This window comes from Pecten maximus, chromosome 2 (genome assembly GCF_902652985.1).
Source record: "Pecten maximus chromosome 2, xPecMax1.1, whole genome shotgun sequence".
NCBI classification, from domain to species: Eukaryota; Metazoa; Mollusca; class Bivalvia; order Pectinida; family Pectinidae; genus Pecten; species Pecten maximus.
Genome location: NC_047016.1, coordinates 40,031,550 through 40,048,222, shown reverse-complemented (window position 1 = coordinate 40,048,222; position 16,673 = coordinate 40,031,550). Strand labels below are relative to the sequence as shown.

The 16,673-nt window shown below is 34.5% G+C and overlaps 1 protein-coding gene across 1 annotated transcript; it reads left to right on the top strand.

Annotated features, from left to right (window-relative positions):
• Positions 1–7,899: 7,899 nt before the first annotated feature.
• Positions 7,900–15,166, top strand: LOC117322055 (sushi, von Willebrand factor type A, EGF and pentraxin domain-containing protein 1-like). Its single transcript, XM_033876784.1, has 11 exons — positions 7,900–8,073; positions 8,860–9,024; positions 9,424–9,654; positions 10,009–10,179; positions 10,399–10,593; positions 10,865–11,134; positions 11,663–11,857; positions 12,184–12,339; positions 12,817–12,984; positions 13,700–13,805; positions 14,160–15,166. Exons 1-11 carry the CDS (start codon positions 8,049–8,051, stop codon positions 14,368–14,370), a joined length of 1,893 nt encoding a protein of 630 aa, XP_033732675.1. The 5' UTR covers positions 7,900–8,048; the 3' UTR covers positions 14,371–15,166.
• The last annotated feature ends 1,507 nt before the right edge of the window (positions 15,167–16,673 follow it).

Genomic DNA, 16,673 nt, shown 5'->3' with positions numbered 1-16,673 from the left:
CTGTTATGTACGTGTACAATGCATGCTAGATAAGCAGTGTCAGTGGACCGCGGTGGCCGAGTGGTTATGTGTCCCGACACTCTATCATTAGCCCTCCTTCTCTGGGTTGCGAATTCAAAACCTACGTGGGGCAGTTGCTTGGTATTGACCGTAGGCTGGTTATTTTTCTCCGGGTACACCGGCTTTCCTCCACCTCCAAAACCTGACACGTCCTTAAATGACACTGACTGTTAAAGGGACGGTAAGCAAAAACAAACCAAACCAAAAGTGTCAGTTATATTGTTGAATATATATAATAAATGATCCAAACTACTAACTACTAACTACTACTGTCAGCACTTGGGTGATAGAAATTAGTGTCTGTGTAAATTAATACAATTTGATACATATCACAACCGGTGTAGGAGTTTAGCAGGCAGTGCAGGTCACTGCACTCTGCCACACTTTGCAAACCAACGTTTTTTCTTTCATTTAGATAATGTATTTGACTGTTAAACCGAATGCATTACAGTAGATTGGGATGTAAAATGAATAAATAAAATAATTTAAAAAAAATGTTTACAGCGAAAACACACATTTTCACCTGAATAAATAACAGTGACAATAAATAACAGGCAGGGAATTATTCGTGACGCTTCGATGGTTACACAGCCTAAAAACCAAAATCTAATAATTCAGTTCCAAGTTATTTCACCTTACTTTACTACGGTCATCCTCCATTGAAACATGCACTTTTGAAATGTACACCGGATGTACAATGCATCGATCACGTATCCAAGTTCCAATTACACTCGATGTTGCTCAACCACACATTCAGCCACAAACCTACTTCTTGAACTTTGCAACCCGAAATGCCCATATCCATGCTTAGGAAGGGAAACAAGTCTTGATAACGAATCTCTAACAAATTTGACGCAGTTTGTAGAATTAATCAGTTGATAATACATGTCGCTCTATGAACTGCTTTTCCTGCTAGCTGGTTTTCTACTAATGGAAAAGCCTATGTGATATCCCATAATAGTCAACATGTCACTGCTATAGATTAACATGCTATGCATACATTATCCGCGAAAACGATAATTGTGTAGTTACAGTTACTGAACGTTTATAGTGAATTAACAACCCTAAGTAAACTGAGTTCTAAAGACAATATATTAACTTCTATATTTATATATAGAGAGAGAACAATAATTATGGAAACTAAAAGATACAAACGGAGGAAGACAGGTCAAATAAAGCAAGCTACATTAGATATTGTTGGGAAACTTCATATGTATCGAAAATAAAATACTTTTAGCCATGTATAATAATAATTGTGATAAGGAAAGGCAGAGTAACAAAGAAGTTTAACTCTTTACTTCATGATCTAGATTACCTGTAAATTGTAAATAAACATGTATCAGATGTTTAAACTTGGTATGTTGTATTTATATATAACCAGGATTGTTTATATGATATTTAAAATGTGGATATACAGTTAACAATATATTTTTTAAAATCTCTTTTATTGGAATTTAGGGGTAAATCCTTTCTTATGCATTATACAACTAAAGAATCAAGAACCATATCTGAAGGAATGAGTAACGTGTTAAATAAAACTCAATCAGATTCATTTCCTTGCAGTCCAAAGCTCGTATCTGGGTTTCCCAGTGGTTCCCATTTCGAAAAGACTACTCCACCATCTTACTACAGAGTCACAGACGACAACGGTAATGCAGATACATGTCACATCAAAGTCAATGTCGTCGGTAAGTATATAAGAATGTACCTTTCCAACACACCGTAAAATATTGTATAAACTATTACTGATACACACAGACATTTCTCTGACCAACAATTTTGCTAGGATTTGAATTAAGCTTTTTTAGTTAAAATTTTGCTTACTGAATTCTATAGATTGAAAGCAAATAAAGAGAAACAACTGTATCAATCGTCAAACAGAGAAAGTATGTCGTTTGTGTTTCAGTAAAACGTTGCGATAATGTTGGTGACATACCCAGTCATCCCTTGAATGGACACATGACGTGCACTCCTTATCAAAATGATCCAGTATTGGGGACCACGTGCATGTTTTCTTGCAATGAAGGTTATGAGCTTAGTAATGATTCATCGGAACTAAGGACCTGCCAGGATGACGGAAAGTTCGACGGCGACGTGGCACAATGTTCTAGTACGTATCTGAAACAATGGTATCACATAGACAATTAATGCAATACGTCCAATTTTTATTACTACTGATATTCATTTGCAATACTATATGGACATTACTTACTTATGTATACTTACAGAAATACAATGCAACGACCTTGGAAACCCACAGAATGGAGAGAAGCAATGTACTTCAGGAACGTATTACAACTCTGTGTGCACCATAGTTTGCTCAGATGATGGGTATGAATCCGACGGCAATTTTACACGCTGTCAAAGTGACGGACAATGGACGGCGCCACTTCCATCTTGCCAAGGTAAAATACGGTTTAAATTTAAGATTGGTACTTTGAACTAGATCATGTGCATTAATAAATGGAAGAATATCAGTAAAGATAATTGCACGTATCAATTGTTAACTATGATTGTACTTAACACACAAAAGTATATCCATTCAAAAATTGAATTACACGTTCTGGGATTTGCTGTTTGTTTAAACAACCTGAAGGTTTTTGCAACGTGTTAATTGTATATGCACGCATATTGTTTCTCTCCAGACAAACACGCGCCACATTTCACCTTTTGTCCTGTGAGTCCTGTAAGGGTTTATGCCGACAAAGATAAATCCGCTGCCACAGTCGCATGGATGCTTCCGACGGCAACGGATAATTCTGGCGAAGTTACTATCATCAGGACGATAGGACAGGACTCGGGGAGTGAGTTTGAAGTTGGAACGCATCCGATTTCGTACGTGGCCCGTGATTCCGGTGGGAAAGAGTCCCCAGGACCTTGTAGTTTCGATGTCGTTGTAGAACGTAAGTAGACTATTATCATAGACGTGAAAATAACATTACAATATCTCTTAGGCAAAGTCACATGGTCGAATATGTTGAATTAAAAAAAAACTCATTATATTAAGGATGTAAGTAAATATATTGAAACTGATCTATATTAAAAGAGCTCAACAAAGATTGCCATATATCGTATCTTCATCATATGCAACACTTAATCATATGCAACACTTCATCTTATGCAACACCTTTTAGCCACCTTGAAACAGTTTAAACTTTTGATGTCGCGTAATGACAATGGCGTCACAAGTAAGTGATACTAATTAAATTTCCGTTTAAAAGAATTAAAATTACGCCATTAACTGTTCCTTTCATAACATGTTGGAACAATCATTTAAGATAATCGACGATCGAAAGTAAAAATATGTCGTGTGATGTTTCAGACAATTAAAGATGAATTGTTACAATTGTATAGAAAAAACATCCAGGTGAAATTGATTCGAATTTATTATTTTAATTATGATGACCAGTAATATTTCTTTTTATGTGATGTTAAGAAGTATATTCCGATTAATTGTTTGAATTCTGACTTTTTTTCCACCGCACCAGATGACTATGTACATTTCTCTACCAGCAAATATTTCACATCTGGTATTTTTCATTCAGATTGTTTTTATCTTTCATTTTCTGTCAGCATTCAAACATTATAGGATTAACATTGAAATATTGTTCGTACATGAAATATGTTATCTATTCAGTAGAAATCGTCTGCACATTTTCCAGTTTATTGAAAACTATTCATTCTAGGTCTAGAATGTGATTCTCCTGATGGAAAGTTTGACGATGAACTAATATTGCCTGACTGTCCGGGCACGGAGTACACCTACGGGACCGTCTGTAATGTATCGTGTATCAGGAACTACGAAATCATCGGTAACACTACCATAACATGTGAACGGGAAGGTCCCAACTCTACAAAAATGGTCTGGGACTGGGGAGGAGGCGAGCAACCAACCTGTAATGGTGTGTAGAATCATTAAACGCAAATACAGTTTAGAGTTTTTACAACTTTCTTCCATGTTTTGAATACTGCACATAATCCGTCCATTGCACAATAAAACTGCAATGCATACACATGTATGTTATAAGCATGAAATGTATATTCCAAATTTCCTGTTTTAGATAAATGTCCAGCTATCCAGCCACCTGCTAACGGTGCGTTCGTCTGCCAGACCGCGGGTAATGAGTACTGCAGGTTGTCGTGTGATGTTGAGTTTGGGTATCCCTCGGGAACCAGTAAAAACCAAATATTCTTATGCACGGATCAACAGTTATGGGATCCACCAGAGGCTGACGATTGTACAGGTGAAAGATATTTTAATAATAAAACAAATTCTCCAATTTTTTTTTTAGATTTTTCGAATACGTTAGTTGAAAGACAAGTATTTTCAATGTGCGTAAATCTATATTTTTGTTCGTATTTTGACCTAGATTTTGTGCTAGAATTACGCTTTCAGTTTTTCAGTGGTAATCCCTGTTAATCTTATTTATATATGAATATAATAATCCTGATATCTTATACTGATATTTCAACTCTTTTATATATGAGATTACTCCTTGATTTATCAAAGAAAGTCTTGTTACAGAACGGAGACCCCCAGATGCCAATACTATCGGCGCAGACCTGCATTATTTTGTTGGCGACTGCAATGATTCAAGTGTACAGTCTGGTCTGAAGGATAAATTTCTTGCTTATATGATCGAGTTAGTGAACAATGGATGGAGTAATAGGTGTCCGAATGATACAGGTAAATTACAAGAATGATTTGTCTTTATAGTGATAAACCTTCACTTTCTAAATATATATCTTATATCGTTTTAACAGTAAAAGATATATATCAGAAACAAAAACTACACTAAACGTAAATTTCAAAAAAAAAAAAAAAAAAAAAATGTAGAATATCCGTAATTGATTACATTTATCATTGAGTATCAAGTCGGAATGCACAAAGTGGGCGAATTAAGGGTGAGACATGACCATGCTAGGTTTGAATAATGGCCTTTTACAGTTGCATGTCGTCAGATGAACGATATATACACTCATGAGTTCTGAATCCTATTTTGATATTTTTAGGCTGTATACGTGATACTATTGAAGTCATCTGTGGACCTGTGACCTCTAGACGTAGACGGGAGACAATGGATCTAATCCCCGGTAGAGCGCGACCCTTTGAACTTGTACCTTCCCGCGTCAAACGCACAACTGACAAAGATCATGTAATAACTTTGAAATTCTTACTCGAAATCTCCTGGGTAGGAGGAACCGCAGCTGCCGCTCTACTAGAAAATGACCAAATACTCTACGATATGATAAGTGCTATCAACAGTGAGATAACTAACGGCGGAAGTGCTCTGTCATTTGGTGGTGTGGTTCCTGCTGATGTTGTAGCGGATACTTATCCATTGATGGAATGCCCGTTTGGTCAGACGCCAAAATATGACGGAAACATTCCTAATTGTGGTAGGATTTTTAATCTAATATGTACATGTGTTGCTTTCAGACCATTTTGTCTGCATGGGCAGCAAATTCTTTTTACGTGTTTTGAGATTGTCCTGGAAGTAGGGTGATCAACCTCAATCAAGAATTATATAGATAAACATAAGATACTTTGACCCTTTTGATGAGTCAGTTTAAGTAAGTTTTTATGCATTTATATTACTCTGATAGTAATCTGACGGCGATATATTGCAAATGGAATATGTGGACAGAGAAGAGATTAGGAACAAAACGTTTCATTGTTTTATCTATATTCTAGACACAGTAACGTTATAATAACCTGATCAATAGTGTCTGTTGCATCTGTCATTTCAGAGGGTTGTGCTACCGGCAAGTATTACGAATCCACGAGTTCGTCTTGTGCCAAATGTCCGGTCGGAACTTACCAGAATGAGACTCACCAAACGTCGTGCAAGGCGTGTCCCTCAGATATGTCTACCAAGGAATCAGGCCGGAAAAATATCTCAGAATGCTTTCGTAAGTATATACAATGTACCTTTATTTTTCTACCGATACCGACGCGGTTTAAATATTGAATTTTAATGCCTTCTGGAAAAAAGTTATTAATCACACAACGAAACTGTTCATCATTATAAAACCTTTTCTCGTATTTTTGATCGATCTAGTTGTGTATATGCGTTTGTTTCACTCTATGCTGACCTTTTTTACAGCGGTTTGTCCGATGGGTAGCTACTCAGCATCTGGGGTCATCCCATGTACTAAATGCCCTGTTGGCGAATTCCAACCGAATGCGAACAGCAAGACATGCAACAAATGTGACGTAGGTAAAACAACGATTGGACGAGGGCATATTTCTGCTTCAAACTGTACACGTAAGTGTTTGGATGGACGAAGGAAAATTGGCGGTTTGATTTATAACATACGGCTTCACCTTTGGTATCGTTTTGAATTTGTGAATGGTTGATATCACGTTCTCAAAGGCTATAGTAATCTCGACTCTTTACAATTCTTACAATTCATACAATTCACAACATGCTTCATTGCTTACTTTCATTGCTATGTCTTTTCTTACAATTTATAATATAATTAAGTAATCTGTACACAATCCCTGGGGCAATATGCTTTTATCGACGGACTTTTTTTCTCTTAGAAATTATTATGCCGCTGTATCAGCCAATCAAAAGCGTCGTTACAAACGACGACGTCATCTCTTTCGGTATAGGCTAATAACATTATTTTTAAAGCCAATGGGAAAAAATGTTTGTTACACGTAAGATTCAATTATTTTTATCTTATTTGGTGGTCTCTTTGTAAAAAATGGTTCTACATCCGTTGATATATAATGATTAATTTCTGGGACAGGATTCTGTTTCCTCTACACCAGAAACTCAGTACACGGTAATATGTTTACATAGACAATTGACGATACAATCCCTAGTTTAAACAAGATAACATGTTTGCTCAAAAGTCGCCAGCGACATGGTATGTTATTTATAAACATTATATATTAATCAATGATAAACACACAAGGTGTTGCTAATATTCCCAGGAATTAAGGTAACAGATGACAATAAAATATTATATTGTTATAAACTATAGGTAATAGAAACTGAATTTTTTTTATTTATTATTAGAGACTATATTAAAAAAGTAAATGATACCATTCTCTATCGCTGTAGATAATAGTCTACAGATACTGATAGAAAACCTTTACTTTTATAGACAGTCATACTTAAAAACTGATAAAACCTCTATTTTTCAATAGTTATTGAAAACTGATAAAAATCCTCTATTTTTTATAGACACTTTTAAATAGGTAGCGATTACATTCTCTATTTTTATAAACTATAGTAAATATATCATGCTACAACGCTCTTGTTATAGCCTACGATGTTGTGCTAAACTCCCCTCGAAACAACATGTCATTTCCACCTCTAACAACAACACTAGAATCATTATCTCTGATGTTCTGGATGAAATGCTCTACCGGAAATGTCACCCGACCTTCGTTTGGATTTGTCAACGGTGGTACCCATACATCAATGCTTGATGTCGTTGATGCGGAAACGTTGGAATTATTAAGGTTTTGATGATTTTTATATTATCACTATTCTTAAAAGTAAATAAAGCATATGATATGTTGATATGAAAATGTAATTTTGTACTTTCAAGCTGAAAAATAATACAAAATATATAAGATATGTTAAATATTTATAACTGTTTTGACAGCACCACGATCCAGATAACGACAAACGGTTGGACTCATTTGTCATTTTTGCTGATTTTTATATTATAACTATTTTTAAAAGTAAATAAAGCATATGATATCTAAAGGTATATGTGAAAATGTAATTTTGTACTTTCAAGCTGAAAAATAAAAACAATATACAGATATGTTAAATACATTTTTTCGTATTTACAACTGTTTTGACAGCACCGCGATCCAGATAACGACAAACGGTTGGACCCATTTGTCATTGAACTGGTCAAAAACCGTGAATCAGGCCAAACTAGCGATAAATGGCATCAATGTCGGAACTACTCCAGTCACTACAGGAAATATTGCTGTCTCTGGTTCCCATCTTTTAATAATGCAAAGCAGTGGAAACGATGGCAGTGAGTTACCAAACCTTTCTTCTAATTCGTACCAATAGGTTATTTTATGGATAGTATATAAGATATACGTTTAGGATCAACCATCTTCAATGTAATAGAAATTATTATCATAATAAACAACCACGAAAAAGCTTTAGCACAAATAGAACACTTTATTTTTGATTTTCAACGCAAAACGGAAATTTTTAAATTACATGTCATTTGCCTACTTGTTAATGAGCTTCAAATTCCCGCTTTAAACAATATTTGCCCATCATCATCAGTCTGCGTCCGTCTTGTTATCACTATTTCTTGTGAAGTACAGAAATGATATTTCTCCGATTTCACAAGTAGATTCCTCGTCATCTCTTGGTTCGTTCATGCAGTTATACCCATTCAAAGAAGGACGAGATCAACATGGCCGACAGGCAGCTATCTAGGATTTTTATATTTTAAGTCTGTTATCGCTATTTCTTGAGAAGTACTAGAGGGATAATCTTAAAACTTCACACGTAGTTTTTCATTGGTTCCTAGTTGTGTAAATGTAGGTTTGAGTTTGATCGGGAAACCAAATTGGCTGATAGGCAGCCGCTTTTTACAGTTGAGCGTAATGATCATCTGTGATCCCTTTTTTTCAAAGGTCTAACTCAAAATGTATTTTTGAATTTACGACAAAAGTGTTTTTTTCTGTAAATGTATTTTTTGTATCATTTTAGGATTTTAATGTTTAACGAATATCTTTCAAAAAATACATTACCAAAGCCATGGTGAAGTTACGACTTCTTCATTTTCCTTCCTTTTGTTAAGGTTGTCGAATTTCTGGTTTACAAATGACAAATACCAGTAGAAGTGATGCTGATATACAGACAGACATCACGACGTGTTCACCTAATGTCGACGACGCCATTTACAACATGGACAACTTCAAAGATACCACTGGGGTCGACATTGACACGCCTTCTAAGTGTGACGGTAATGCTTTTATGAAGTCATTTATATGTACTTTTGTAAGAACAAGAAAAGAGATTATGAATCAAGTATGTGTATTTTCTAACTTTAGATTTAAATTGAAATCATTTTGCGTGATACGCTCTCTCTTTAGCAAACATTAACCTCAGACTACATGTGCGCTCATATCATCAGCCAAAAAGTGCCAAAAACATCTATTACATGTATTTATTATGCTTACGAAAACTGCGGCACGCTGACGTCAAATGAATTATAAAGAGCTATAACACAATCTTTATCTTTTAATTTCTCTTAGTAATGATTGCATTTTTTGACGTTATGGACTGATAACATATTTTGAAAATGCTTGCAACAAGCTACATTAAATAATTATTTTCTAAAAGAAATACTTCCTTTTTAAAGAAGTTGACGAGTGCGCCGCATATCCATGTGGTGTCCATTTTTGTGAGAATCTATTGAATGGATACCGATGTTATTGTAAGAGTGGCTACACGGGAGACAACTGTGATAATGCTCCCGACTTCTGTGTTAACAACCAATGCGAGCACGCAGCGACATGTATCAGTGGTGCTTGGAATTATACGTGCGCATGTGCAGTGGGCTTTAAGGGAACTCTGTGCGAGGACGAAATAGGTAACTATTGTAGTACCGTATTAAGAAGGAGAAAAAGCAAACACGAATATAATACGTATTTACAAATAAACGTTAAAACGGGGAAGTACTTGATTTATATCATAAGTTTTTTCAACTTCGTAATTCGGAATTACAGCATGACAAGAAAACTCTAAGATTGCAACCATGTCTTTAGTTCAGTGCTAAAAAGACCAACAATCGTTTCTTTTAACTAACCATTTTGATACATAAACATGGAATAAGTGCATTTAGGATTTTTAAATACAGTTAAAATAAAGTTTTCTTTACCTGCTATTGTGGTTCCTCATTTATGGATGTTTTATTTTCCATCAATAATGTTACTCCTTTCCTTAGTTAATGGAAACTGGGCGGAATGGGGAAAATATGACGAATGCAGTAAAAGTTGTGAAGGAGGAATCCAAACACGGACAAGAACGTGTACCAACCCATCCCCGGGACCGGATGGTGCCGATTGTTCAGGAAGTAGCCAAGATCAAGTCTCCTGTAACACGGATCCATGTCCTAGTAAATACACTTTTTGCGTACTTTACAACAGCTATTTGATTTCTTTTCCATTTTGGGCCATCTGTATCACTTACCAGTCACAGAAGGACGAACAATATTATGATACAGCGTTTTTGCTTTGGCGTATTATAATCTCAATTGGTATTGAATGGTACTTATCGATTGTATGTCTTTTGCGTAATGCTTCCACTATTTTTCTATCAATTTGGAATGTTGTAGAATGTGCCCCAGTCGGATATCTTTTGCTGAAAAGCAGGAACACAAAAAAAGATAATTGTGTAACTGAAGGAGACTACACGCGATGTGAAATAATATGTGAAACAGGAATGGAATTTGTCAATCTACCCTTGAATTACTATGAATGTGGTGCAAACACCTCATATGCATGGAGCGGAATCCCTCCAAGCTGTGCAAGTAAGCTTTCCACCCAGTATTGCGTTTACATACAAGTAGATGTGAAAATGTATTAATTAAAAAAACCAACATAACAGCGTTATATGTTATATTTCAGTTACGATGTATTAATGATCAAAATCGTTTCCGACGTTTTCCCATTGACCGTAAACAGTTCATGAGTTATATCCATCACGATAGCGTTACCAAACAACGTGCTAAGCTACTGTAATCATTGCGCAATAGCATACATCAACATACTACAATTAACATTTATTATCATATTTCACAGCTTCAATTCCTGGAAGGCGTTTGACCGTCCGTACCTCGGGAATATATCCCGTTGCCCTTTCTTGTGGAACAGAGACCGATCAAGCATTAAACTCGGCAGCAGGAGAAGCCCAGTGTGTACGTAACAATGCCTGTGACGTGTCTATATCCACCACCGGATGTTCCTCTAGACGTAAACGAGACACAGCCATAACAGCAGAGATGTCTTTCTCCATTAATTTGGAAGAACTTCAGGATTTCAACCTCACTGCATTGTTAGAAGACAATATCGGTAAGATTTCGTGTTTCATTCGGTTATTTCCGTATTAATTTTAAACATGTCTACCATAACAGTAGAGATGTCTTTCTCCATTAATTTGGAAGACCTTCAGGATTTCAATCTCACCGCATTATTAAAACATAATACAGGTAAATGTTAGCGATTGAGTAATTAACACTTACAAGGTTGGAAAAAGTTCATTGTATAACAGTCAGGTAGCGTCCGATAAATATGCATATGCAAGTTAAGAAAGATTTTCGGAAATGAAAAAAAAATAAAATAAAATAAGTACCGGTACATTTCTGGTATATGAAACAGATATTAATGACATATAAATGTAATCGTCACTTAAAATTGATTAAAACGAGCGCAGAATATATGATCTATAACTACAATAAAACCATGTGTTCTGAAGGGGCAAGTAATTTCTCCTTCGCTGACAATGCCTGCCACGTGTATTGAGAACTAGGATGATGACAAAAAAGTTATCTATATTGAAATTGTATAAACATTAAACAAAGATTGTATGCTTTCAAACAGTGAGTGCAGACCTCCAGACCTACCTCACGGCCATGGCTGAATTGGAACAGACTGCACAGGAAATCAACAACTCTGTCTCAGATTTCTTTGTCGTGAATGTCAACAATGTCCGTTACAACATTGACCCCAGCACGTTTTCTATTTCTGGTGTGATCACATGTCCGAATGGCACAATTACAAACGACGGCGCCTGTGGTAGGTCGATCATGTGTGACAGTATTGTATCTATTCTCTGCTGGTAAGAGGAAATTAGGCCAGATTTATATCGTGAGTAATTGAAATTTTTTGAAGACTTTCATTTACAATTACATTATGAAACGTTGAAAACATTAAACATCGTCGAAGAATATTACAACTGTTTGATATGAATAACATTGCGAGGGACATTCCCATAGAAATACTTTATATTGCATTATAAAACAATATTCATTCATGTAACGTTTTTGCGAAATATCTCGATTAAACACTTCTTATCGTCAATATTTACATTATATCACAATACGATATGTGTTTGGCTACAGTTCAGTGCCCAGCAGGCACAAGCGAAGAAAACGGATGGTGTGTTTACTGTGAACTAGGGACTTACCAGAACCAGGAAGGACAGACTGAGTGTCTAGCATGTCCGACTGGTTATACCACGCAGTTTGTGGGGATGATTGACGTCGCCAACTGTTCTGGTAAAATCTTTACATAATCATACTGAATGATAATTATTCAATTCTAAGTTGCTTTTGAGCGATAAAAAGGGGGAAAAATTGGTTTATATTGTGATGCAAATATATTCATATATAACATTTGCTGTCCTGTAATAAATTGAGTTGCAGTCAATATCATTTATGTACTGTACAATGAATTATCATAAAGGATAACCATTTGTTATTTAGGAGTGTTGCTTCCTGACTGTGAAATAGTTTGCTTTCTTGCTTATAATAAAAACTGGGACAGGAATAGTAAGAAAGCTATACTGATTAAAAAAAAGTCATTTTCAGTGTGATACTTATTCGTGGTCATCCGTCCATTATCTACCTTTCACAGTATAATTTAAAGTAGGAAGAATAACATGACTGCAAGTTTTAGGTTCAGATCCACGCTGTACCTACTTAAACTAGTATTTATTATAAGTGATGCGTTTAAAATGAAGTGATTTCACACAGTTGAAGAAACGTCAACAACCAGTACTTCAGTTGATGCATCAAGTACAACAGCTATACCTACAACTACAACATCCCCGATTTCCTCGTCCTCAACCGAAAGCGGAACCACTATTACAGAGGAAAAAACAACACCTGTTACAAAGAATGGTCCGTTCAGGATTGGGAAGAGTATGTCCTTTATAAGCTTTCATTTTCGCAATAATACGGTATGGTTGATGATATTTTCCCAGTCATTATAAGTAAAATAAAAATTGATACAAACGAATTATCACAAACTGTGTTAAGTTTGCGAAATCTAAAACCTCCGGAAATAAATCCATCTCGGGTCATCACGTCCCAATAAATTCAACAACTACACATTATATCACATTGATCATTTGATCATATTCTATATGAATTTAAATACATGAATGCTCTTTCTTCATAACAACGGAAATTTAATATCAAAATATATCCGCATTCGACAGTGTATGAAAGACGAGGTTAATAATTGTATCCTCTAAATCGTGTTTTACAAACACAAATGCTGATATTAATAACGTAGTTTACCGAACACTGCTAATGTTACTAAAACACACGTGTCAACAATGTAGCTAGACAGATGCTTATGTTGATAATGCAAACGATTTTGGTTTTCATATGATCACACTTATCAAATATTGCGATGATCAAGTTGTCCTTTCTCTTCAAAACATTGTGTTCGTATGTGTCTGGTAGTACGGATGGCACAGTGGTTGACCACTTTGGTTTTCTCCGAGATTCCTTCAACAGTAAGATTTCTCGAGCGCTTTCATCTAGGTCAGAAAGAATGGTTAATGTAAGTTGCTATAACTTGTTTGGCGATGGTTGTAAAACATATAAAGTTTACATTCATGTGTTTCAGGATCAACGATGACTATTTTAGTCATTACGATATCAGTAGTGTCGGTCGCCGTTATTATCTTAGCTGCTTCTATTACCATTTACTGCAAGACCCGAAAGGAACCCAGGTATGTAACATAAAACATATATTGTCTCGTAATGAAATCAAGACATATTTTGCGTTAGTAAAGGTAGAAAATAAGCTGTATATATATGTTGATGTATTTTAAGACGGTCTTAATTCTTATTCAATTGAAATGTTTAAATTTAACTATCTAATATATTTTGAAATTGTATGTTTTACAAAGTTTCGATTTATAATCAAGCTAATCTCTCAGGCCGAGTATTCCATTACCTATATCAATTATTATATATGTAGATATGGACACGCGTTGTACTTCAGCTTGGCAACAATCTGTTCATTTTATGTATATTCGTAAAAGATAGTTTAGACCATGATGTATTTAAATTGCCATTTGCAGAAACCGGTTGAGATCACGTGACAAGTACACACGTCAGAGAAGTTCGGTCTCCATCAACATGGTAAACCCGACATTTCATACGAAGTTCGAACACCCTCCACAGTTTAACGAGTATAGCGAAATGCCCGGTAATCTGCCGTATGCAACAATCATGGAAACGACAACAGCAATGGCGAATGAAAAGACATCATCTTTCACGAAACATACTTGATATGTTTGGAATTACAAAGAAAAAGAACAAAACAACTTTTTGGACTTTGTCATTCACCAATTACATTAAACAATGATACGTGCAGGTCTACGAACAAAAATACAAAACAAGTATCAAAGAATTGATAACAATCAAAAAACATTTAATTTAGCTTCTTCAAAATCCTAAACAATTCAGACTGTTACCATTAGATTCCTAAACAATATATTAAAATTAACAATTATTTACATCAGTTTTCTTTTTAACAATGTGTTATAACTGGTGTAATCAGTAATTGACAGTGTGTTATCCTTGTTGCGTAAGTTATCAACAGTATGTTATTATTGTTATCATAAGTTATTACCAATGTGTTATCATTGTTATCATCAGTTATAGACAGTGTGTTATCATTGTTATCATAAGTTATTACCAATGTGTTATCATTGTTATCATCAGTTATTACCAATGTGTTATCATTGTTTCCTTATTTATTGACAGTGTGTTAAAATTGTTATCATTAGTTATTGACAGTGTGTTATCATTGTTAACATCAATTATTGACAGTGTGTTATCATTGTTATCATCAGTTATTGACAGTGTGTTATCAGTGTTATCATCAGGTATTAATAATGTGTTTTCATTGTTGTCATTAGTCATTATCAGTGTGTTATCATTGATATCATCAGTTATAGACAGTGTGTTATCATTGATATCATCAGTTATAGACAGTGTGTTATCATTGTTATCATCAGTTATTAACTATGTTGTCATTGTTATCATTAGTTATTAACAGTGTGTTATCGTAGTTATTAATTATTAACAGTGTGTTACCATTGTTATCATCAGTTATTACAGTGTGGTATCATTGTTATCATCAGTTATTGACATTGTGTTATCATTGTTATCATCTGCTATTGACAGTGTGTTATCATTGTTATCATCAGTTATTACAATGTGTTATCATCAGTTATTAACAGTGTGTTATCATTGTTATCATCAGTTATTAACAGTGTGTTATCATTGTTATCATCAGTTATTACAGTGTGGTATCATTGTTATCATCAGTTATTACAGTGTGTTATCATTGTTATCATCAGTTATTACAGTGTGGTATCATTGTTATCATCAGTTATTAACTATGTTGTCATTGTTATCATTAGTTATTAACTGTGTTATCGTAGTTATTAATTATTAACAGTGTGTTATCATTGTTATCATCAGTTATTAACAGTGTGTTATCATTGTTATCATCAGTTATTACAGTGTGGTTTCATTGTTATCATCAGTTATTACAGTGTGTTATCATTGTTATCATCTGCTATTGACAGTGTGTTATCATTGTTATCATCAGTTATTACAATGTGTTATCATCAGTTATTGACAGTGTGTTATCATTGTTATCATCAGTTATTAACAGTGTTATCATTGTTATCATCAGTTATTGACAGTTTGTTATCATTGTTATCATCCGTTATTGACAGTGTGTTATCATTGTTATCATCCGTTATTGACAGTGTGTTATCATTGTTATCATCCGTTATTGACAGTGTGGTATCATTGTTATTGACAGTGTGTTATCATTGTTATCATCCGTTATTGACAGTGTGGTATCATTGTTATTGACAGTATGTTATCATTGTTATCATCAGTTATTGACAGTGTGTTATTGGCATCATCTGTTACGATTAGTTATCCTTAATTATTAATAGTGTGTTATCATCTGTAGCAGTATATTAGATAGATAATCATCTTTTTGTGTTTTTTTTTAGTTAGTGACCTCGCGTACCTGGTTTCTAATCTGTACATTTTCCGGATAAAATCAGCATCAGGATAATATTTTATTTTCAATTTTGATTATATTCTTTCTATGTGTGTTATAAATTTTCTAATTGTAGTTGTTGATATAATTCGTGAATTGTTTTGATTGTTTGAAATGTTGATTTCTATTACGACGAAATGTTCCAGTATAGGTATTGAAGATGTGTATTCGTGTATTTTTCGCACAACTTTTAAGTTTTTATTTGATTTTAGTTTGAATTTACCAATAAAAGATTCACAAAATTGGTTTGATTCCATTATTCAATATTTTCGGGTGAGTGTTGAATTTCCTACATGAGACCCTGTAACATCAGGAACAAACACCCGGTTTGACAATGCTTTATTTCAATATAGTAACATTTACATTATTTCTTTTGCATTTTGAAGAAAAACTAGGTTTCAAGTAACAACCGGTCAACAACGTATGAATTAGTGTGATTCAAAACGACATTACAATCAAATGCATTCTTCTACGCTGATATATACTCTAATAACGTACAAGTTTC